Source organism: Dromiciops gliroides, chromosome 4 (assembly GCF_019393635.1).
Source record: "Dromiciops gliroides isolate mDroGli1 chromosome 4, mDroGli1.pri, whole genome shotgun sequence".
In the NCBI taxonomy this organism is placed as follows: Eukaryota; Metazoa; Chordata; class Mammalia; order Microbiotheria; family Microbiotheriidae; genus Dromiciops; species Dromiciops gliroides.
In genome coordinates this window covers 116239458-116265457 of record NC_057864.1, presented here as the reverse complement: position 1 = coordinate 116265457, position 26000 = coordinate 116239458, and the positions used below count along the sequence as shown (strand labels likewise).

General features: G+C 35.2%; 1 protein-coding gene across 7 annotated transcripts in view; it reads right to left on the bottom strand.

Moving 5' to 3' along the window:
- Nucleotides 1–8656: 8656 nt before the first annotated feature.
- The window catches only part of KCNK2 (potassium two pore domain channel subfamily K member 2), a 301669-nt gene continuing 284325 nt past the window's right edge, over nt 8657–26000 (bottom strand). For all 7 annotated transcript variants that reach the window (XM_043999510.1, XM_043999513.1, XM_043999509.1 and 4 more), the window contains exon 7: nt 8657–10838. In XM_043999510.1, coding sequence (XP_043855445.1) covers nt 10521–10838 — 318 coding nt within the window. In that variant the 3' untranslated portion in view covers nt 8657–10520. The remainder of the gene's footprint in view (nt 10839–26000) is intronic.

The following is a 26000-nucleotide window of genomic DNA, read 5'->3' as shown; positions in this document are numbered from 1 at the left end:
ATGAACTCCCTAAGAAAAAATCCCCAGGGCCAGATGGGTTTACGGGTGAATTTTACCAAACATTTAAAGAACAATTAATTCCAATATTATACAAATTATTTGGAAAAATAGGTGAAGAAGGAGTTCTACCAAATTCGTTTTATGACACAAATATGGTGGTGATACCAAAACCAGGCAAAGCAAAAACAGAGAAAGAAAATTATAGACCAATCTCCCTAATGAATATTGATGCTAAAATCTTAAATAAGATATTAGCAAGGAGATTACAGCAAGTGATCACCAGGATAATACACTATGACCAGGTGGGATTTATACCAGGAATGCAGGGCTGGTTCAACATTAGGAAAACTATTAACATAATCAACCACATCAATAAGAAAACCAACCAAAATCATATGATTATCTCAATAGATGCAGAGAAAGCTTTTGACAAAGTACAGCACCCATTCCTAATAAAAACACTAGAGAGTTTAGGAATAGGGGGAGCTTTCCTTAGAATAATAAACAGTATCTACCTAAAGCCATCAGCAAGTATTATATGCAATGGAGATAAATTAGAGGCCTTCCCAATAAGATCAGGGGTGAAACAGGGATGTCCATTATCACCCCTATTATTTAATATTGTCCTAGAAATGTTAGCTTTAGCAATCAGAGAAGAGAAAGGAATTAAAGGAATTAGAATAGGCAAGGAGGAAACAAAACTATCACTCTTTGCAGATGATATGATGGTATACTTAAGGAATCCTCGAGAATCAAGTCAAAAATTACTTGAAACAATTAACAACTTTAGCAAAGTAGCAGGATATAAAATAAATCCACATAAATCATCAGCATTTCTATACATGACCAACAAAGTCCAGCAGCAAGAGATAGAAAGAGAAATTCCATTTAAAGTAACGGTAGGTAATATAAAATACTTGGGAGTCTACTTGCCAAGACAAACCCAGGAAGTCTATGAACACAACTACCAAACACTCTTCACACAAATCAAATCAGATCTAAATAATTGGAAAGATATCAATTGCTCATGGATAGGCAGAGCTAATATAGTTAAAATGACAATACTGCCTAAATTAATTTACTTATTCAGTGCCATACCAATCAGGCTACCTAAAAATTATTTTATACAGCTAGAAAAAATAATAACAAAATTCATCTGGAAAAACAAAAAATCAAGAATATCCAGGGAAATAATGAAAAAAAATTCACAGGAAGGTGGGTTAGCGGTACCAAACCTGGAGCTTTACTATAAAGCGGCAGTCATCAAAACTATCTGGTACTGGCTAAAAAATAGAGTGGTAGATCAATGGAATAGGCTAGGCTCAGGAAATGCAGTAGTAAATGACACTAGTAATGTAGTGTTTGATAAACCCAAAGACTCCAGCTTCTGGGATAGGAACTCAGTATTTGACAAAAACTGCTGGGAAAACTGGAAGATAGTATGGCAGAAATTAGGCATAGACCAACATCTTACACCTTATACTAAAATAAGGTCAAAATGGATACATGATTTAGACATAAGAGGTGATACCATAGGTAAATTAGGAGAGAAAGGAATAGTGTACCTATCAGATCTTTGGAAAGGAGAACAGTTTTTGACCAAACATGAGATAGAGTATATTATAAAATGCAAAGTGGATGATTTTGATTATATTAAATTAAAAAATTTTTGTACAAACAGAAGCAATGCATCCAAAATTAGAAGGGAGGCAGAAAGCTGGGAAACAATTTTTGAGGCCAGTGCTTCTGATAAAGGCCTCATCTCTAAAATATATAGGGAATTAAATCAAATTTATAAGAATCCAAGTCATTCCCCAATTGAGAAATGGTCAAAGGATATGAACAGGCAGTTTTCTGATGAAGAAACCAAAGCTATCTATTCCCATATGAAAAAATGCTCTAAATCTCTAATGATTAGAGAGATGCAAATTAAAACAACTCTGAGGTACCACCTGACACCTATCAGATTGGCTAAAATGACAAAAAAGGAAGATAATAAATGTTGGAGAGGCTGTGGGAAAATTGGAACACTAATGCATTGTTGGTGGAGCTGTGAGCTGATCCAACCATTCTGGAGAGCAATTTGGAATTATGCCCAAAGGGCGATAAAGCTGTGCATACCCTTTGACCCAGCAATCCCACTTTTAGGTCTTTTGCCCAAAGAAATCATGGAAGGGGGAAAGGGACCCACATGTACAAAAATATTTATAGCTGCTCTTTACGTGGTAGCAAGGAATTGGAAGTTGAGGGGGTGCCCATCAATTGGGGAATGGCTGGACAAGTTGTAGTATATGAATACAATGGAATACTATTGTGCTGTAAGAAATGATGAGCAGGAAGAGTTCAGAGAAACCTGGAGGGTCTTACGTGAGCTGATGATGAGTGAGATGAGCAGAACCAGAAGAACATTGTACACAGTATCATCAACATTGAGTGTTGACCTACTGTGATGGACTATATTCTTCTCACCAATGCAATGGTACAGAAGAGTTCCAGGGAACTCATGATAGAAGAGGATCTCCAAATCCAAGAAAAAAAAAGAAAGAAAGAACTGTGGAGTATAGATGCTGATTGAACCATATTATTTCTTTTGTTTTGGGTGCTGTTGTTTTTTTTTTCTATTTTGAGGTTTTGCATCACTGCTCTGATTCTTTCTCTTGTAACAGGATTAATGCAGAAATAGGATTAATGTTATGTGTATATATATGTGTGTGTATATATATATCTATATGTATATGTATAGATATATATAGATATAACCTATATCAGATTACCTGCTGTCTAGGGGAGGGGGGAGGGAGGGGAGGGAGGGAGGGAGAAAAATCTGAAATTGTAAAGCATGTATAAACAAAAGTTGAGAACTATCTTTACATGTAACAGAAAAAATAAAATATCTCAAAAAAAAAATGAAAAAAAAAAATTCATCTGGCCAAATGGGAAAAAAAGTGCATAATTTCACTGAAGAAAACAATGCCTAAAAAATTCATTTGGCCAAATGGAAAAAAAGGTGCATAATCTCATTGAAGAAAACAATGCCTTAAAAAAATTCATCTGAGGGGCAGCTAGGTGGTGCAGTGGATAGAGCACCAGCCCTGGAGTCAGGAGTACCTGAGTTCAAATATGGCCTCAGACACTTAACATTCACTAGCTGTGTGACCCTGGGCAAGTCACTTAACCCCATTTGCCTCACTAAAAAAAAAAAAATTCATCTGGCCAAATGGAAAAAAAAAGGTGCATAATCTCACTGAAGAAAACAATGCCTTAAAAAATTCATTTGGCCAAATGGAAAAAAAGGTGCATAATCTCACTGAAGAAAACAATGCCTTAAAAATTAAAATCGGACGAGACACCAGGAATCAGTCAAGCAGAATCAAAAGAATGAAAAAATAGAAGAAAATGTGAAATACCTCATTGGAAAGACAACTGATCTGGAAAACAGATCAAGGAGAGACAATCTGAGAATCATTGGACTGCCTGAAAGCCAAGACCAGAAAAAAAAATTTAGACACCATATTCCAAGAAATTATTAAGGAGAACTGCCCTGATATCATAGAATCAGAGGATAAAATCATCATTGAAAGAATCCACCGATCACCTCCTGAAAGAGACCTCAAAAGGAAAACTCCAAGGAATATTGTAGCCAAATCCCAGAATTATCAGGTGAAGGAGAAAATACTCCAAGCAGCCAGAAAGAAGCAATTTAAATGTCATGGAGCAACAGTCAGGATTGCACAGGACCTGGCAGCTTCAACATTAAAGGAACACAAGGCTTGGAATATGATATTCCGGAAGGCAAAGGAGCTTGGATTGCAGCCAAGAATCTATTACCCAGCAAAAATGTGCATTCTCTTTCAGGGGAAAAGATGGACATTTAATGACATTGGAGACTTTCAATCTTTTCTGGTGAAAAGACCAGAACTGAATAGAAAATTTGATCTTAACATACAAGACTCAAGAGAAGTTTAAAAAGGTAAACAGAGGGGGGAAAAAAGGTTACCTAATTAGATTAAACTGTTTATATCTCTACACGGGAAGATAATACTCAAAACTCTTAAGAATTGTAAACATATTTGGGCAGAGAGAAGGAGTTTACACAGAGGGTGTAAATATAAATTGTCTTTGATGTGATGATACAAAAAAAAATTAAGGGGTTAAAAAGGGAGTCTATGGGGAGGAGAGGAAAGGGGAGGTGGAAGGGGATGAATTATATCATATGAAGAGGTGAAAATAAAACCTATTACAATAGAGGGAAAGAAAGGAGGGGTGAACATTGTTTCGACCCTACGCTCATTAGATTTGATTCAAAGAGGGAATAACATATACGTTCATTGGGATAAAGAAACTTAGCTCATTCTTTAGGGAAGCAAAAGGGGAAGGGAAAGAGGGGGACTGATAGAAGGGAGGACAAAAGCAAGGGAGAAAAGGGTAAAGAAAAGAGAGCGGGGTGATAAAAAGGGAGGGCAGATTGGGGGAGACAGGGGTAGGAAGTAAAACGTCAGGGAGGCGGAATAGGGTGAAAGAAGGGGGAAAATTACAAAGGGGATAAATAGAATGGAGGGGAATAGACAGTCAGTAATAATAACTGTGAATGTGAATGGGATGAACTCTTCTATAAAACTGAAGAGAATTGCAGAGTGGATTAAAAATCAGACTCCTATAATATGCTGTTTACAAGAAACACATTTGAAGCAGAGAGATACACACAGAGTAAAGATAAAAGGCTGGAGCAGAATATATTATGCTTCAGCTAAAGTAAAAAAAGCAGGGGTAGAAATCCTTATCTCAGACAAAGTGCAGGCAAAAATAGATCTCATTAAAAGAGATAAGGAAGGGGGTCGGCTAGGTGGTGCAGTGGATTAAGCATTGGCCCTGGATTCAGGAGTACCTGAGTTCAAATCCAGCCTCAGACACTTGACACTTACTAGCTGTGTGACTCTGGGCAAGTCACTTAACCCCCATTGCCCTGCAAAAAAAAAAAAAGAGATAAGGAAGGAAATTACATCTTGCTAAAAGGTACTATAGATAATGAAGTAATATCAATATTAAATGTGTACATGCCAAGTGGTATAGCATCCCAATTCTTAGAGGAGAAGTTAAATGAGTTACAAGAGGAATTGGACAGTAATACTATACTAGTGGGGGATCTGAATCTTCCCCTCTCAGAATTAGATAAATCTAGCCAAAAAATAAATAAGAAAGAAGTGAAAGAGGTGAATAGATTACTAGAAAAGTTAGACATGATAGATGTCTGGAGAAAATTGAATGGGGATAGAAAGGAATATACCTTTTTCTCAGCAGTACATGGCACATTTTCAAAAATTGACCATGTATTAGGGCACAAAAACATCATAGTCAAATGTAGAAAGGCAGAAATAGTAAATGCATCCTTCTCAGATCATGATGCAATAAAAATTACATGTAAGAAAGAGCTAGAGAAAAGTAGAATGAAAATCAATTGGAAACTAAATAATTTCATTCTAAAGAATGAATGGGCCAAACAAGAAATCATAGAAACAATCAATAACTTTATCCAAGAGAATGACAATAATGAGACAACATACCAAAATCTATGGGATGCAGCCAAAGCAGTGCTTAGGGGAAAATTTATAGCTCTAAATGCTTACATGAATAAAAAAGAGAAAGAGGAGATTAATGAATTGGGCATGCAACTTAAAAAGCTAGAAAAAGAACAAATTAGAAATCCCCAATTAGACACTAAATTAGAGATCCTGAAAATTAAAGGAGAAATTTATAAGATTGAAAGCAAAAAAAACTATAGAATTAATCAATAAAACTAAGAGCTGATTTTATGAAAAAAACCAATAAAATAGATAAAATATTGGTTAATTTGATTTAAAAAATGAAAGAAGAAAACCGAATTACCAGTATCAAAAATGAAAAGGGTGATGTTACCACCAATGAAGTGGAAATTAAATCAATAATTAGGAATTATTTTGCCCAACTGTATGCCAATAAATTTGACAATCTAAATGAAATGGATGAATATTTACAAAAATACAAACTGCCCAGGTTAACTGAATAAGAAATAAAATCCTTAAATAAACCCATATTAGAAAAAGAAATTGAACAAGCCATTAATGAACTCCCTAAGAAAAAATCCCCTGGGCCAGATGGGTTTACGGGTGAATTTTAAAGAACGTTTAAAGAACAATTAATTCCAATATTATACAAATTATTTGGAAAAATAGGTGAAGAAGGAGTTTTACCAAATTCATTTTAAATTAAATTAAATTTAATTTAAATTTAAATTAAATTTAAATTTTTTGTACAAACAGAATAAATGCATCCAAAATTAGAAGGGAGGCAGAAAGCTGGGAAACAATTTTTATGGCCAGTACTTCTGATAAAGGCCTCATCTCTAAAATATATAGGGAACTAAATCAAATTTATAAGAATCCAACTCATTCCCCAATTGAGAAATGGTCAAAGGATATGAACAGGCAGTTTTCTGATGAAGAAACCAAAGCTATCTATTCCCATATGAAAAAATGCTCTAAATCTCTAATGATTAGAGAGATGCAAATTAAAACAACTCTGAGGTACCACCTGACACCTATCAGATTGGCTAAAATGACAAAAAAGGAAGATAATAAATGTTGGAGAAGCTGTGGAAAAATTGGAACACTAAAGCTGTGAACTGATCCAACCATTCTGAAGAGCGATTTGGAATTATGCCCAAAGGGCTGTGAAGCTGTGCATACCCTTTGACCCAGCAATACCACTTTTGAGTCTTTTTCCCAAAGAGATCATGGAAAGGGGAGAAGGACCCACATCTACAAAGATATTTATAGCTTCTCTTTATGTTGTGGCAAGGAATTGGAAGTGGTGCCCATCAATTGGAGAATGGCTGGACATGTTATGGTATGTGAATGTAATGAAATACTATTGTGCTGTAAGAAATGATGAACAGTAGGAGTTCAGAGAAACCTGGAGGGTCTTGCATGGACTGATGATGAGCAAGATGAGCAGAACCAGAACATTGTACACAGTATCATCAACATTGTGTGTTGACCTACTGTGATGGACTATATTCTTCTCACCAATGCAATGGTACAGAAGAGTTCCAGGGAACTCATGATAGAAGAGGGTCTCCAAATCCAGGGGAAAAAAAAGAACTGTGGAGTATAAATGTTGAATGAACCATACTATTTCTTTTGTTTTTGGTGCTGTTGTTTTTCTATTTTGAGGTGTTTTGTCATTGCTCTGATTTTTCTCTTATAACATGACTAATGCAGAAATATGATCAATGTTATTATGTGTCTGTGTATATATATACATATACATGCACACATATATATGTATATATACATACATATACATACACATATGTGTGTGTGTGTGTGTGTGTATATATATATATATATATATATATATATATAAAACCTATATCAGATTACCTGCTGTCAAGGGGAGGGGGGAGGGAGGGAGAAAAATCTGAAATGGGAAAGCTTGTATAAACAAAATTTAAGAACTTTCTTTACATGTAATGGGAAAAAAATAAAATACTTTATTAATTAAAAAAAAGAATATAAGCCCGAGGAATTTCTGAATTTTTACTTGAATTCTAGTATCTAGTAAGGATTCCTTGGTATTACTGAATTTCTCTAATGGCATCAATAAAAGAAAACATATAGGAACATTTTGAATTATTTATCAGTAAGTCAATGAGTGCTCTGTTTTTTCAATGGAAAGAAAGTGATCTCTTCTAAGACTTGAGAATAATAACGTAGAAGATGAATTGGCATAGTGCATTGGAGAATTTGGGGTTACTATCTACTGATGCCCTGATAAAAGAAATTTCTTGAATTTTCCTAATTCCAAAGAGACAGGGAAGACAAACCTGATGAGCATGAAATGGTCTCTAGGAATGAAGATACTTCTATGAGTCACGTATGTAAATGTATACACGCATTCATTCATGCATGTATGCACACACATATATGTACACATGTGTAGACATGTCTTTTTGTGCACGTACACACAGATATATAGTGTATACCTGCATGTTATATACGAACACACATGTACACATGTACCCATATGTGCCTTGCATATGTATATAAATACAATATGTAAGCATAAACATATGTGCTTATGTGTGTACATATATGTAGATACACACATATACATATATATGTTTGTGTATATATACATATATATATACACATACATACATACCTATATTTATATATTTCAAATGCTTGAGCTCTGTTTGTTAAATTACTTCTTTCTAAAGAGAATATTGAATATGTTCAATCCCCAAGGTGGAAAGATATTTAAACAGAACCATAATTAACCGGATTGTTTAAAAAATGTCACGTAAGGAATGTGTCCTATGTCACATCCTAAAACAAATTTATTTTATTTTCACATACTCTGCTCTTAAAATACCTGCTTCTATTTTCAAATACAGGATTGACAGGTTTTGTTTACCTGTCAAAGATAAGAATATATCAAGGGAGACAAGTGATGTTTCTTAAATATAATCTGCATATTGCTACAGCCAAGCAGCCTTCATTTATCATTCAGCTACTATGAAATTAGTACACAGCCTGCCCCACTGGGGTGTCTATGTGGACAGACACAGACCTAGTTGTTCACCATCAGAGTAGCAAGCAGGAGACTCCAAAAAAGCTGACTTTAATTAAAAACTTTATTTTTTCCATACAATTCACAGTTTATGCATGGCAAGAGGTGTATCTCACCATATGAACTTTCAGAACACAGTTACTGAGGAAATGGGTGTAGCTTTCTTTCTAAAAGAGCCTGGCCTCCTAAAAATTTTGTGTTAGATTTCTTAAATTTAAAACAGTACCCTCAGCAAGTTAACTGGATATTTACACTTCTAGCATAAAACTTTATCTTTGAAAAACAGGCATTTGTAACATCAATATTTTTAAAGACAGCCTCATTGGACACAATCCAATACATTTTTTTTTCCCAATTTTATTTTAGGCATTCATATTGTTTCAACTTATTTTATCTACAGTAGGTTTAAATATGAAAATAAAGGGAAAAAATTAGTAATCTACTGGGTATCTTCGTAGCATTTCTTCTGAATCTTAGAAATATCCACAAATCCAGAGGATACAAAATTAACTAAAAAAGGTTTTAGTTCTGAATATCAGCCTTTCCTATCTAAAAAGAGCGATCAGGATTTAAATTGTGCTATATCAACTTTCTCTCTCTTATGACAGGGATGAATTATGCCTACAATCTACATATTCAATGTGCAAAGTCACAGTGATACCAGTTTCAACTTCTGCTCTCCTTTCAGTCACAGCTCCAGAGGAAGCAACCAGTGGAGGGTAGAATGATTGTGCACCCCTGGGGCAGCTGTATCATTGTCTTGTGTCCAGGGGCATGGTGGGGACATGGGATTACAACCTTTTTAAACATCAAAGGAAAAAAAATGCTAGCAGTAAATTGTTTATTAGCAAATGCTCCAAAAACACATTTCTGACTCTTTTTTGTGCTATTTTGGTTAAGCAAAACCAATGAATTTAAATCACCTTAAATAAAGTAAAGTAGTGAGTGTTTTCATCTGTCAGATAATTTATTACATGTGGATTCTCTCCCCCTTTTTTGGTACACCATGATAAATGGGGTCATTTCTGAAAACTATCACAAAAATGAGACCTGCTGTGGAGCTTAACAATTCTATAAGACGGACTATAATTACACAGTATTTTTTTTATCAGTGGGGACTGAAGAAGAGAAATCATTTTAGGGGACATTTTTTCCAACTCTTCAAAATATAGTGCCTTGAAAATTCGAGTTTCTGAGCACTGTTCCAATGTCCATCTAATTTGCTCATGGTCCATTCCTTCATCAGGTATCCTCACTTCGATTACTTTCACACACTGTTTCCAGAAATGTAGGGTATCCATGCACGAAGCACTGGGGGCATATGAGGAGCAGGGCAGCAGGGCAGGGGATGGGGTCATAGGGCAGAAAAATCATACAACAGCTAGAGAGGTTCTGTTTCTTCATAAGATAAGGCACTGACAGAAATTTCTTAGGTAAAAGGCTGCATAAGAATTTCTTGCCATTTACAAAAAAAAAATGTTGTCATCCATAAATGGTCCATGTCTAGGCTCAGTTAGGTAGACCCTGAAAAGTTAAGGACTTATCCCTCAAAGCTACATAATTAGAATAAACAATTAGAATTCATTCTTAGGCCTTATGGCACATTAGGAAAAATAAGGAAAAGAAAAAGAAAAACAGTCTGGGCACAGAAAGGCATCAGACATTGCTTGTTCCACTACCTATCAAAGAGAGTAGTGCAATTCCACAAGCATCTCCAAAAGTATGGTGCTGGCTCAGAATCCCAATTTCTGTTGATGGTAGATGACTATGATGGATATTTCTGTTTTTTTTTCTTTTGAGCTCATGCACATTTTAAAAATGCTAACAGCATCAGTTATAAAGAGCATACCAACGTCCTCAGCCATAATTAGGACCAAGGCTTTTAAAAGAACCAGTGTCCCAACCATGGGTTACTTAATGTTCTCAATGACAGCGATCTCTTCACCTGGGCAATGAGGCGTTAAACCATTCAGATAAATACTGTCAGTCTTCATTAGTGGAGGCAGGATGTCCTTCTCACTGGTCAGGTGGTTAACTGACAGGGTTCTCTTGCATGGGGTCAGCTCTTGATTGTGGTTCACTGCCAGTTCTGCAGAGAGCTTCCTTTTAATGGAGGTAGCCCGCTGAAACTTGTCATAAATCTCTACACTCAGGCGCCTTCGGGTCTCCTTGAACTCAGCTGTGACATTGGCTGTCCATTCTGCAGCATGAGCTCGGAACTCTCCCACCTGTAACAAATACACAAATATAGAAAACTACAACATTAGGCACTTGAAGTGTTTTTTGTTTGTTTGTTTGTTTGTTTTTGCAGGGCAATGAGGGTTAAGTGACTTGCCCAGGGTCACACAGCTACTAAATGTCAGGTGGCTGAGGCCAGATTTGAACTCAGGTCCTCCTGAATCCAGGACCAGTGCTTTATCCACTTATCCACCTAGCTGCCCCCTGAAGTGCTTTGTTTTTTTAAGTGAGATTAATAGACTCATAGATTAGTGTTAGGGGATTCGAATCCATAATTTTGCTATAGTCTAGTTATGTAGTTCAATCTTTTACAGTATTGCTAGCTGTACCTCATTTTGTACATTTCTCTAAAAAGTGTTTTATAAATTTATTCTATATTAATGAAATCATGTTTTCAGGATACTAGAGGAACCTACAAAAAATCTTATGGGAACTATAAAAATTAAAAGTCACCCCTTAATTTATATTTTAATGACCCGATTTTCATGTTATTTCCATATATAAAATCAGTTGCTGAGTCTTTCCATTGCTGCTTTCACAACATCTATCACATATGATCATTCTCTTACTCCAAATCCAGCATTCTTACCACCTTACCATCTTCTTTTTTCCATATTTATTTTTCTTAAAGGTCAAATAGTAAATTAACTCTTAAGTAGGTTCATCTTAAATAGACAAAGTCTGTTGGTGGTACCAAATATTGTCATCGTTATGTAGATCAAAATTTTATAGGTATTAGACAGCATAGTCTTTGAATTGTTAGTTTTGAATGATCTAAAATGAAAGATGACATGTGGCTATACTAGCATCAGTTTCATTTTAAAAATTTAGAAGTACATCTGAAGATGCCTAAGTATAAAGCAATTATGATTAATGCACCCTAGAAATAAAGTACTTTAAAAACTTTAAGGCAGTTTATGAAACTAGTGCAGTTTTATGGCACTGACTGACAATTTCAAGAACAAGTTAGCTTGATATAGATAAACACACACACACACACACACACACACACACACACACATGCTTAATTCTTAAGCCAAACATGTTTCCATCTCACCTCAATTCATCCCCTTCCCAGATTAAAAGACGTACTGCACAGAAGTAACATTAACAAGTACTGCTTCCAGAATTCATAAACATAAATATGCAAAAGACAATTTATTATGCAATAGATACTTTTATTTCTGTAGTCCACTTTTCTCAGTATAAGAATAAATATTGAAAAGAAGAAAAAAAGGAAGAAAGGTCTGAATTCTTCTTTTCTGATATATAAACCTTTTAAACTCCAAATCACAGTTATAACATCAGATTCTTGCCTTACAAAAAACAATTCTGTTGCTGATATCATGCTGATAAGACACACTGTGTTCTCTGAGGATGCTGTTGTCAAGGCTAGTTGACTAAAATTAGACCTGTTCTACTAAGTTGTTTTAGTTACCATCCTTCTTGACCTGCCAACCTACTCCATTCTCTTAAATAATCTGGCTCTTGAACCCCTGTTTTTTATTTTCTTTTTTAAAGCTCCCCTATTCTATTTTAGCTATAGCATTTCTACTATCACCCTATTGAGTGTCTCACTACCAGCTCTTGAGTCTCAGATCTTTCCTAGCAAATAATCAGATGTTTATTTGGTCTAACATGACAGCTGATTGTGGATGTTTTTTCCACGGTTGGTTGTTATTTTTAAAATAATAATATAACACAACTTCTTCCCTGTTGTAGTTTAAAACTTTGATGAGTACTTGGAGCTGAGCAAGGGACTCAGAACTCCCATCAAACTCTAGATTCTAAGCAGACTTAACCTTCTCTGTGACAGCACTCACAACTCATGAAAAAGCATAACTCTCAGCCAGAGCAAATAACCAAAAGGGCACATGCAAAGAATTTTTGGAGATCAAAAGGCTTTTACAAGTTAACAGTTAATTCCAGTTTAGGAGTAAAGTAGGATAAAGAAAAAAACAAACAAATAAACAAGGACCTAATTATTTGAGATCAATGAATCTTTCAATTTCTTGTCATGGTTTACACTAAATGTAAATAGAAGCCATCTTTTGTTTTCCCCAAAAATCACATGTTCTTCCCCCTTTCCCCATTTCAGTGGAATTCATGTAGTTATATGGTTTTATTTTAGGTTTGGTTTGATAGCAGAAGGTTTCGTTTTAATCACATTACATAGCAAAGAGTTAGGGAAATATTCAAGAAAAATTGACTAGAAATCTGACGTGTAGTATATAAAAAGGGGAGGCTGAAGCGGAAGGATCCAAATATCCAGCACCACCTTATATTTTTCTCTGCCTTTGCCCTACAGACCAAGAATTGCCAGCCTCCTGATTCCTGACAAGGCACTTGGTACTTTGAGCTCCTTAAGGGTAAGGCGGAAAATTTTTATACATATATATATATATGTGTGTGTGTGTGTGTGTATACACACACAAAATATTTATTTATATACACATATATACATACACATAATCTTTTTTATTTATTTCATATTTTATTTATATACACATATATGTGTATACACCCATATATTTGTATGTGTGCACACACGTGCGCACACACGTGCGCTCACATATGTATATGGATAGGCATGCATGTGCACATATCTTTGTATACACATATGTGTAGACATCTATATATACACACACATATATATAGGTTTATATATATATATATGTTTATACACATGTATCAATGAAAAAAACAAAAATATGACATATGAGGGAATCTGATGCCAAAGTCAATGAAAGGGCACTGTACTAAGAGTCTAACATCTCTAGTCCAATTCTCTACTCTGTCAGTAATTACTGGCAGCGTGTTTTAGAAACCACTAATCCTCTTTCAACTTTAGTTTCTGCATCTATAAAATGTACATTCTTGAGTTTAGGTTTCAATTCTCATACAACCCATTCAATCTATCCTCTAAGAAAAAATTAAAAATTTTTTAAAATGGTGTCTTTTATCTTATTCATAATTCCAGTAAAAATGGTCAGATACAGTAGATGGAGGAGGATGTGTGAGGAAAAACAAGGAAGCCAACAGACCAGAAGAAAACTGTAATTAGTTAGGACCAGATCAATATTTTGCTCCCATCCTCATTTGTCCAAATGCACAGACCTTTTCTCATCACTATTCCCACTGTACCTATCTCTAATTTACTATTATAGAAAGTTATCCAAGGGTCAGAGGGGTTAAGGAATCTGTCCTTGGTTAGTCAGGGGTGTCAGAGGAGAAATTTGAACTCAGGTCTTCCTTACTCCAGGTCCAACATTTTGTTATGCCAAAATAATTCTCTAGGCTCAGGATACATAAAAACAATTGTTTTCCTGATGGACATATCTGGACTTCTGAACCTCTATAGGCAGAGTGGCATAGTTGATGGAGCAGAGGGCATGGAATAAGGAAGACCTTGGTTCTAATACCTTCTCAGATACTTACAAACTACGTGGCCCTGGGCAAGTCACTTAAAATTGGGATAATGCCACCTATTTCAAGAGTCATAAGGATTAAATAAAATAATATGGCTAAATCAATTTCCAAACCATTAACTGCTATATAAATATTAGCTTATTATATGGGTACATATATGTACATATATATATATACATATCTATATATACAGTTTTACTATATATACACATATAAACAGAAATATTTATATAAATAAATATGTGATATATATGTCTATAATGTGTCTGTTAACTGTTTAAGCCTTAATTCTTTTTTGCTTTGTGTTTTATTAAAATTCTCTAAATCAGATTATAATATTTCACCTATCTAGAACTTAGCTGCCCAAAATATCATCTATCAAGAAAGTTTCAAAAAATTAGGAAGCAAGCAAACAATGGAGATCATAGGAATTTTTGTTGCCCACTTTGGCCTTTAATCATAGTACACAGTATTAAAAATAAATGTCACAACATATTTATGCTAAAACTCATGCATTTGAATTAAAGGACAATGCCAAGGCCTTTACTTAAAACCTATTTACTCTTGCTTTACACACAATTTCAACAAGCCCCTTTTCCTAGTTTCTAAGTCCAAAGAAGATTAGAAATAACAAATTAGAGAGAAGGAAAGGATAAGGATAGGAAGTATTCAAAAGAGACTAATGAAAGCAGAAAAAAATCTCAAAAAGGTCAGCTGTCTGGGACTACTTAGCATAAAGGCAAACAGACCTATATATTTCTTTCAAATTAAATTCTATTTTTTGGTTATTAAACATCTAGCTCATATATTTTAATAGTTTCTGAGATTAAAAAAAATAATATAAGAGATTTTAGAAAGATTTCCATATAAAATGATTAAATGATTTAAAACTAACAGTAAAGTGGGTTAAACTCTTAGCTAACCAGCAAACTCATCTATCCAGAATTACTTATTTCCCAGGGTCATATATCCTTGTTCAGAATACTTCAATGGTTCTCCATTGCTTCAAGAATAAAATCCATATTTCTTAGCTGATTATTCATGGTTCTCTATGATCTGATCTCAACTTACCTTCCCTATCATATATCACCTATAGAAGTTCAGCTAGGTATTTTACATTAGAGAAAATAGTAACATGCATTACAAAGAATTTTTTACATCAAGCAGAAAAGAGTAAATTATATATATATATAAAGTGCTTAGCACAGTTCCTAGCACATAGTAGGTGCTATAGGAATTCAGATCCTTCTAAGAACAAAGAAATGACATATTTATTTAGATTAATGCTCCATTTATCCCAAGATTTGATCAGCAGCTTTAAGAAAGATTTCATGGGAGACCATAACAAGTATTCTCTCTTAATAGCATGAACAAAAATCACAGAGTTCCACAGTTGGGAGGGATTCCAGGAATCATTTAGTACCTGAAAAATAATTTCATCTACAATATACCATACAATTAACTGGTCATACAGCCTCTGTTCTTCAAATAAGGCCTAATCTACTACCTTTCCCAGTCAGCCTGTCCCACTCTTTAGATAACTCTTTTAAAATGTTTTCTTTACATTAAGCCTCAATTTGCATTTTTGTAACTCCCAACCATTGTTCCCTGCTCTGTCAAGTAGCATAATTCTAATCCCCCTTCTAGGCTAAATATCAACTTTCCTTCAATTACTTATCACATGACATGAACTTAAAGGCCTTTCTTTACCATCTTGATTGCCAGTTTCCGTTAGATGTTCCAGAACCCATGTCCAGTTCATGTGTACTCCCATCCTTCCTAAAATGTGGCATCTATAATTTAGAGATTAGACTCATATTCTCAGAGGTCAGGGATATACCCTCCAAATACTCATTACTTCTTAATTTGTCATTATAGATCCATTATCCATAAAGTAATCTAAACCTTCATCAAGTATTTGTATTTTATCCACAACTTCTTAGGGGAACACATTCCATATGCTGACTAGTCTCTTTCCTTTTTACTTTAAGAATGGCTTGTGGAAAGAAGCTAAATATTTATTCTGGAGGCTTACAGTGCACCTGGTGCTTAATATCACACTGTTCCCATACTCTTGCTGGTTCTCAAAGGACATGCTGGCCTTGTTGATTTGTTTCCATTTTTCTTTTGTACACATGTCCAGAATGCTGCCTGGGTAGCAGAAGGGAATGGCAGTTTCACTTTTATCCTGCCAACAAAGTCGTCAGTAAGGTACTCGGATTTACTGGATCCACCTGGTGCATCGATATCTTTATCAGCCTCATATGGTCTAGAGTTCTGTGTTGACTCTGCCAGGCAGTACAACATCTCTTGAAAGCTTTCTATGTTTATACTCCAGGAGTATAGTTACCAGCAGGCAGGAGCAGTAGTTTTGGAATGTAGGCATTTCTGAGTGGTCAAATATGACAGATGAACCTCATAAAGTCTTGAGGGGTTTTTTTTTTAGTATTTCCCATATATAAGTATATTCCAATACCACCATCTAGGTCCTTAGTTGCATCCTCAAGGACAGCTGCATAAAAGGGATTAAGCCTTGTCTAGTCTCTTCCATTGATCTAATTTTCAATTTTTTTAAATCAGAAAATAAATATTTTTGTTCATTACAGCTTTATAATGTGTTTGAGGTCTGGAAGTGCTATTATTGACCTCTTCATTCGGAGCTTTATTCACTATTTTCCCTGATAATCTAGATCTTTTGTTCTTTTAAATGAATGTTGCTTTGTCTAAACTATAGCAGTGGTAAAGTATAGCATGGCACTAAGTATATAAATTCATTTTGGTAGCATTGTAGTTTTTATTACATGGATTTGGCCCAACTCTGAATACTAATTATCCCCACGATTATTTAAGTTGTTCTTTACAGAGAAGATGTGGAACTTTATTAGTAGAGGGAGTTTTCTTCCCAGAAGTTGCCTATACCAATGGAATCAAACATCCAGGCTGTACTCCATATATACAGGAATTATGTGTGATTTGGTAGATTGAATCCCAGCTATTTTGTGAAATTTGAAGTTATTTAGAATTGCAATTTTTATTTTTTAGCACAAAAATACTTTTTGTCATTAACATAAGTTATTGTTATATAAAAATGATATTGAGGCCTGCTAGGTGGCACAGTGGATAGAGCACTGGCCCTGGATTCAGGAGGACCTGAGTTCAAATCCAGCCCCAGACACTTGACACTTACTAGCTGTGTGACCCTGGGCAAGTCACTTAACCCTCACTATCATGCAAAAAAAATGATATTTATTTTTGTGGGTTTATTTTGTATCCTGAAACATTATTGAAACTATTTATAGACTCAGTACTTGCTTAATACCCTAGATTTTTCTAAAAGTACATTTTTCTAGGTAAACCTTCAAGTCATCAGAAAAAAGATAATTTTCTGTCCTCTTTGACTTTCTTTATGCCTTTAATTTTTTTTCCTTTTTTCCTGTTGTTCATATTTCTAAACTATATTAAATAACATTAGGGAAATTATCAGGAAACTAGATCCATAGTGGATAGAAGAAAGATTGATCTTCCTAAGATCAAATCTGTCCTCAGATATTACTGACAGTGTGACCATAGGTAAGTCATTTAACTTTGTTTGCCACAGTTCTTCATTTGCAACATGAGCTAGAAAAAGAAATGGCAAGCCACTCCAGTATCTTTGCCATGAAAAACCCAAATGGGATCATGAAGAAGTGAATACAACTCAACAACAATGGAATAGATATATTTTTGCTTTACTCCAATAATTGGGAATGCTTTTAATGTTTCCACATTGTATATGAAGCTAGCTTTTGGTTTTAGATAGACACTTTAAAATTATATTTAAGAAAATAATCGCGGGGCGGAGCCAAGATGGCGGAAGAGGAAGCAGCAAGCTGCCTGAGCTCTACTTCCGTTCCCTCAAAACGAACATTAAATCAAGCCTCTGGACGGATTCTGAAACTACAGAACCTGCAAAGAGACAGAGAGACACAGTCCTCCAACCAGAGATAATTTAGAAGACTTCAGGAAAAGGTAGGTCTGACTCGGGCAAAAGGGAGGCCCAGCGCAGGGCAGCAACCCAGCACCGAGGGGGTCGGGGCAAGTCAGCAGGAGCTGCGGGCCATAGCCGAACAACTGAGGCTCCCGGAACCTGGTTCAAAAATCTGGTGGCCAAGAAGGACAGTGAAAAAACCTACCTGCACTGGCCGAGAGGGCCACGAATGGCAGGATCAGACACCGGGGTCTGGCGCCTGGCTGGCCAAGCACAATCAGACAGGAAGTGCAGGGCGGGGGATCTCCACACACCATAAAGGCCTCAGAGTAAAAGCCCGGTCACACAGCACCTATACACCTGCACAAGAAGCCCAACACAGGGACCCTGGTGCCCCCAGAGCAGACCTCAACTTAAAGAATAAATAAATAAGCTGCAATAATGAGTAAGAAGCAAAAAAGAGCCCTCTCCATTGAGAGCTTCTGTATCAATAGGGAAGAAGCCAACACAAACTCAGATGAGGACAATAGCCTCAAATTGTCTACATCTGAAGCCTCACAAGGGAAGGTGAATTGGTCACAAGAACAAAAAGCCTTCCTGGAAGAGCTCAAAAAGGATTTTAAAAATCAATTGCAAGAGGTAGAAGAAAAAATGGGGAGAGAAATGAAAGCAAAACAAAAAAACTATGAAAAAAGAATAAGCAGCTTGGAAAAGGAAGCTGAAGAAAACAAAGCCTTAAAAAATTCATTTGGCCAAATGGACAAAAAGCTACATAATCTCACTGAAGAAAACAATACCTTAAAAAATTCACTTAGCCAAATGGAAAAAAAGGTGCATAATCTCACTGAAGAAAACAATGCCTTAAAAATTAAAGTGGGACAGTTGGAAGATAAGGAATCCATGAGACACCAAGAATCAGTCAAGCAAAATAAAAAAAATGAAAAAATAGAAGAAAATGTGAAATACCTCATTGGAAAGACAACTGATCTGGAAAACAGATCAAGGAGAGACAATCTGAGAATCATTGGACTGCCTGAAAGCCATGACCAGAAAAAGAATCTAGACACCATATTCCAGGAAATTATTAAGGAGAACTGCCCTGATATCATAGAATCAGAGGATAAAATCATCATTGAAAGAATCCACCGATCACCTCCTGAAAGAGACCCCAAAAGGAAAACTCCAAGGAATATTGTAGCCAAATTCCAGAATTATCAGGTGAAGGAGAAAATACTCCAAGCAGCCAGAAAGAAGCAATTTAAATATCATGGAGCCACAGTCAGGATTGCTCAGGACCTGGCAGCTTCAACATTAAAGGACCGCAAGGCTTGGAATATGATATTCCGGAAGGCAAAGGAGCTTGGATTGCAGCCAAGAATCTATTACCCAGCAAAAATGTGCATTTTCTTTCAGGAGAAAAGATGGACATTTAATGACATTGGGGACTTTCAATCTTTCCTGGTGAAAAGACCAGAACTGAATAGAAAATTTGATCTCAACATACAAGACTCAAGAGAAGTTTAAAAAGGTAAACAGAGGGGAAAAAAAAGTTACCCTATTAGGTTAAACTGTTTATATCCCTACACAGGAAGATAATACTCATAACTCTTAAGAACTGTAAATGTATTTGGGCAGAGAGAAGGACTTTATATAGAGGGTATAAATATAAATTGTTTTTGATGTGATGATACAAAAGAATAAGGGGATAAAAAGCGAGTCTATGGGGAGGAGAGGAAAGGGGAGGTGGAATGGGATGAATTATATCATATGAAGAGGTGGGAAAAAACCTATTACAATAGAGGGAAAGAAAGGAGGGGGGAACATGGTTTCAACCCTATTCTCATTAGATTTGACTCAAAGAGGGAATAACATATACGTTCATTGGGATAAAGAAGCTTAACTCATTCTTTAGGGAAACAAAAGGGGAAGGGAAAGGGGGGGACTGATAGAAGGGAGGACAAAAGCAAGGGAGAAAAGGGTAAAGAAAAGAGAGGGGGGTGATAAAAAGGGAGGGCAGATCGGGGGAGGCAGGGGTAAGAAGTAAAACATAGGTGAGGAGAAATAGGGTGAAAGAAGGGGGAAAAGTACAAAGGGGGTAAATAGAATGGAGGGGAATAGACAGTCAGTAATAATAACTGTGAATGTGAATGGGATGAACTCTGCTATAAAACGGAAGCGATTGCAGAGTAGATTAAAAACCAGAAACCTACAATATGCTGTTTGCAAGAAACACATTTGAAGCAGAGAGATACACACAGAGTAAAGGTAAAAGGCTGGAGCAGAATATATTATGCCTCAGCTAAAGTAAAAAAGGCAGGGGTAGCAATCCTTATCTCAGACAAAGTGCAGGCAAAAATAGATCTCATTAAAAGAGATAAGGAAGGAAATTACATCTTACTTAAAGGTACTATAGATAATGAAGTAATATCAATATTAAATATGTATGCTCCAAGTGGTATAGCATCCAAGTTCTTAGAGGAGAAGTTAAATGAGTTACAAGAGGAATTAGATAGTAATACTATACTAGTGGGGAATCTGAATCTCCCCCTCTCAGAATTAGATAAATCTAGCCAAAAAATAAATAAGAAAGAAGTGAAAGAGGTGAATAGATTACTAGAAAAGTTAGATATGATAGATGTCTGGAGAAAATTGAATGGGGATAGAAAGGAATATACCTTTTTCTCAGCAGTACATGGCACATTTTCAAAAATTGACCATGTATTAGGGCACAAAAACATCATAGTCAAATGTAGAAAGGCAGAAATAGTAAATGCATCCTTCTCAGATCATGATGCAATAAAAATTACATGTAAGAAAGAGCCAGGGAAAAGTAGAATGAAAATCAATTGGAAACTAAATAATTTCATTCTAAAGAATGAATGGGCCAAACAAGAAATCATAGAAACAATCAATAACTTTATCCAAGAGAATGACAATAATGAGACAACATACCAAAATCTATGGGATGCAGCCAAAGCAGTGCTTAGGGGAAAATTTATAGCTCTAAATGCTTACATGAATAAAAAAGAGAAAGAGGAGATTAATGAATTGGGCATGCAACTTAAAAAGCTAGAAAAAGAACAAATTAGAAATCCCCAATTAGACACTAAATTAGAGATCCTGAAAATTAAAGGAGAAATTAATAAGATTGAAAGCAAAAAAACTATAGAATTAATCAATAAAACTAAGAGCTGGTTTTATGAAAAAACCAATAAAATAGATAAAATATTGGTTAATTTGATTAAAAAAAAGAAAGAAGAAAACCGAATTACCAGTATCAAAAATGAAAAGGGTGATGTTACCACCAATGAAGTGGAAATTAAATCAATAATTAGGAATTATTTTGCCCAACTGTATGCCAATAAATTTGACAATCTAAATGAAATGGATGAATATTTACAAAAAAACAAACTGCCCAGGTTAACTGAAGAGGAAATAAAATCCTTAAATAAACCCATATTAGAAAAAGAAATTGAACAAGCTATTAATGAACTCCCTAAGAAAAAATCCCCTGGGCCAGATGGGTTTACGGGTGAATTTTACCAAACATTTAAAGAACAATTAATTCCAATATTATACAAATTATTTGGAAAAATAGGTGAAGAAGGAGTTCTACCAAATTCGTTTTATGACACAAATATGGTGGTGATACCAAAACCAGGCAAAGCAAAAACAGAGAAAGAAAATTATAGACCAATTTCCCTAATGAATATTGATGCTAAAAGCTTAAATAAGATATTAGCAAGGAGATTACAGCAAGTGATCACCAGGATAATACACTATGACCAGGTGGGATTTATACCAGGAATGCAGGGCTGGTTCAACATTAGGAAAACTATTAACATAATCAACCACATTAATAAGAAAACCAACCAAAATCATATGATTATCTCAATAGATGCAGAGAAAGCTTTTGACAAAGTACAGCACCCATTCCTAATAAAAACACTAGAGAGTTTAGGAATAGGAGGAGCTTTCCTTAGAATAATAAATAGTATCTACCTAAAGCCATCAGCAAGTATTATATGCAATGGAGATAAATTAGAGGCCTTCCCAATAAGATCAGGGGTGAAACAGAGATGTCCATTATCACCCCTATTATTTAATATTGTTCTAGAAATGTTAGCTTTAGCAATCAGAGAAGAGAAAGGAATTAAAGGAATTAGAATAGGCAAGGAGGAAACAAAACTATCACTCTTTGCAGATGATATGATGGTATACTTAAGGAATCCTCGAGAATCAAGTCAAAAATTACTTGAAACAATTAACAACTTTAGCAAAGTAGCAGGATATAAAATAAATCCACATAAATCATCAGCATTTCTATACATGACCAACAAAGTCCAGCAGCAAGAGATAGAAAGAGAAATTCCATTTAAAGTAACGGTAGATAATATAAAATACTTGGGAGTCTACTTGCCAAGACAAACCCAGGAAGTCTATGAACACAACTACCAAACACTCTTCACACAAATCAAATCAGATCTAAATAATTGGAAAGATATCAATTGCTCATGGATAGGCAGAGCTAATATAGTAAAAATGACAATTCTACCTAAATTAATTTACTTATTCAGTGCCATACCAATCAGACTACCTAAAAATTATTTTATACAGCTAGAAAAAATAATAACAAAATTCATCTGGAAAAACAAAAAATCAAGAATATCCAGGGAAATAATGAAAAAAAATTCACAGGAAGGTGGGTTAGCGGTACCAAATCTGGAGCTTTACTATAAAGCGGCAGTCATCAAAACTATCTGGTACTGGCTAAAAAATAGAGTGGTAGATCAATGGAATAGGCTAGGCTCAGGAAATGCAGTAGTAAATGACACTAGTAATGTAGTGTTTGATAAACCCAAAGACTCCAGCTTCTGGGATAGGAACTCAGTATTTGACAACAACTGCTGGGAAAACTGGAAGATAGTATGGCAGAAATTAGGCATAGACCAACATCTTACACCTTATACTAAAATAAGGTCAAAATGGATACATGATTTAGACATAAGAGGTGATACCATAGAAATAAATTAGGAGATAAAGGTGATACCATAGAGATAAATTAGGAGAGAAAGGAATAGTGTACCTATCAGATCTTTGGAAAGGAGAACAGTTTTTGACCAAACACGAGATAGAGTATATTATAAAATGTAAAATGGATGATTTTGATTATGTTAAATTAAAAAATTTTTGTACAAACAGAAGCAATGCATCCAAAATTGGAAGGGAGGCAGAAAGCTGGGAAACAATTTTTGAGGCCAGTGCTTCTGATAAAGGCCTCATCTCTAAAATGTATAGGGAATTAAATCAAATTTATAAGAATCCAAGTCATTCCCCAATTGAGAAATGGTCAAAGGATATGAACAGGCAGTTTTCTGATGAAGAAACCAAAGCTATCTATTCCCATATGAAAAAATGCTCTAAATCTCTAATGATTAGAGAGATGCAAATTAAAACAACTCTGAGGTACCACCTGACACCTATCAGATTGGCTAAAATGACAAAAAAGGAAGATAATAAATGTTGGAGAGGCTGTGGGAAAATTGGAACACTAATGCATTGTTGGTGGAGCTGTGAGCTGATCCAACCATTCTGGAGAGCAATTTGGAATTATGCCCAAAGGGCGTTAAAGCTGTGCATACCCTTTGACCCAGCAATCCCACTTTTAGGTCTGTTGCCCAAAGAAATCATGGAAGGGGGAAAGGGAACCACATGTACAAAAATATTTATAGCTGCTCTTTATGTGGTAGCAAGGAATTGGAAGTTGAGGGGGTGCCCATCAATTGGGGAATGGCTGGACAAGTTGTGGTATATGAATACAATGGAATACTATTGTGCTGTAAGAAATGATGAGCAGGAAGAGTTCAGAGAAACCTGGAGGGTCTTACGTGAGCTGATGATGAGTGAGATGAGCAGAACCAGAAGAACATTGTACACAGTATCATCAACATTGAGTGTTGACCTACTGTGACGGACTATATTCTTCTCACCAATGCAGTGGTACAGAAGAGTTTTTTCTCTTGTTGTTGGAGATCCTCTTCTATCATGAGTTCCCTGGAAAGAACTGTGGAGTATAGATGCTGATTGAACCATATTATTTCTTTTGTTTTGGGTGCTGTTTTTTTTTTCTATTTTGAGGTTTTGCATCACTGCTCTGATTCTTTCTCTTGTAACAGGATTAATGCAGAAATAGGATTAATGTTATTATGTGTATATATATATATGTGTGTGTGTATATATATCTATATCTATATGTATATGTATAGAGATATATAGATATAACCTATATCAGATTGCCTGCTGTCTGGGGGAGTGGGGAGGGAGGGGAGGGAGGGAGAAAAATCTGAAATTGTAAAGCATGTATAAACAAAAGTTGAGAACTATCTTTGCATTTTCCTCATGGTGGAGCTCTCCACAGCAAGTCTCCAGTAGGTGGCATCATTCCAATCATTACACATGTAACGGAAAAAATAAAATACCTCATACATTAAAAAAAAAAAGAAAAAAAAAGAAAATAATCTTCAATGCCAATTCTTTCTTTAGCATAAATTAATGTTGCACTTTGTCAAAGCTTTTTTGCATCCATTGATACAATTATGTGGTTTGCAATGATTTTGTTTTTAATACGCTTAAACCCCTAAACATAAATTACCTAGAAATTAGCTCCCTATTTGACAAGAACTATTGGCGAAACTCAAAGGAATCCTTCAGAAATTAAATTTCAACCAGTGTGTTAAACCACATTCTATAATAAACTCAAAATGGCTATGTGTACTGAATATTGAAAGTCATACCAAAAAGAAATTAGAAGAAAACCAGATCAGATACCTTTCCCAGGTATGGCTAGGAAATACATTTTTATTTATTTAAAAAAAATTTTTTTGAAATAAATTTTTAAGCAAATAAATATTAGAAATAATTATAAAAGATAAAATAGATCAATTTATAGTTCCATTAAGTCAAAAAGCTTTTTCATAAATAAAATTAATGCAATTAGAATAAGAAGGGAGATGATCAACTGAAAATCTTTGCATAAAATTTTCTTATAAAGTTCTGATATCCAAAATATACTATACACCTACACAGCTATGATGCTGCAGCTAATAAGTTTCCGATGTAGCATTTGAACTCAGGTTTTCCTGATTCCAAATTCAATCCATCACACCATACCACCTCTAATATTTGGGAATCATAGAATATTGGGAATGCATAGAAATGGCAGTCCAAATTATAGAAGTGAATGAGAATTACCAAAGGAGAGAGAGCTGAAAGACAAAAACTCCTCCTAGAGAACCTTAAGGACCAACCAAATAAAAAGTTGGAGGGGGGGAGAACAGCTAGGTGGCTCAGTGGATAAAGTACCAGCCCTGGATTCAGGAGGACCTTAGTTCAAATCGGGCCTCAGACACTTGACACTTACTAGGTGTTTGACCCTGGGCAAGTCATTTAACCCTCATTGCCCTCCCCGCTCCAAAAAAAGCAAGGATGTGCTATAGCCATCTGGAGCTGATTTTAAAATGTTCAATTTAAGTATTTTCATCTTGGAAACAATAAATTTACATATCAGCAATTGATTAAATGTTTTATTGTCTAGGGTTAAGAAAGGGATGGAAAAAATGCTAATAGTGCAAATTAAAAGTCTGCATACATTTTTTGGGAGGGTGAGGCAATTGGGGTTAAGTGACTTGCCTAGGGTCACACAGCTAGTAAGTGTCAAGTGTCTGAAGCTGGATTTGAACTCAGGTCCTCCTGAGTC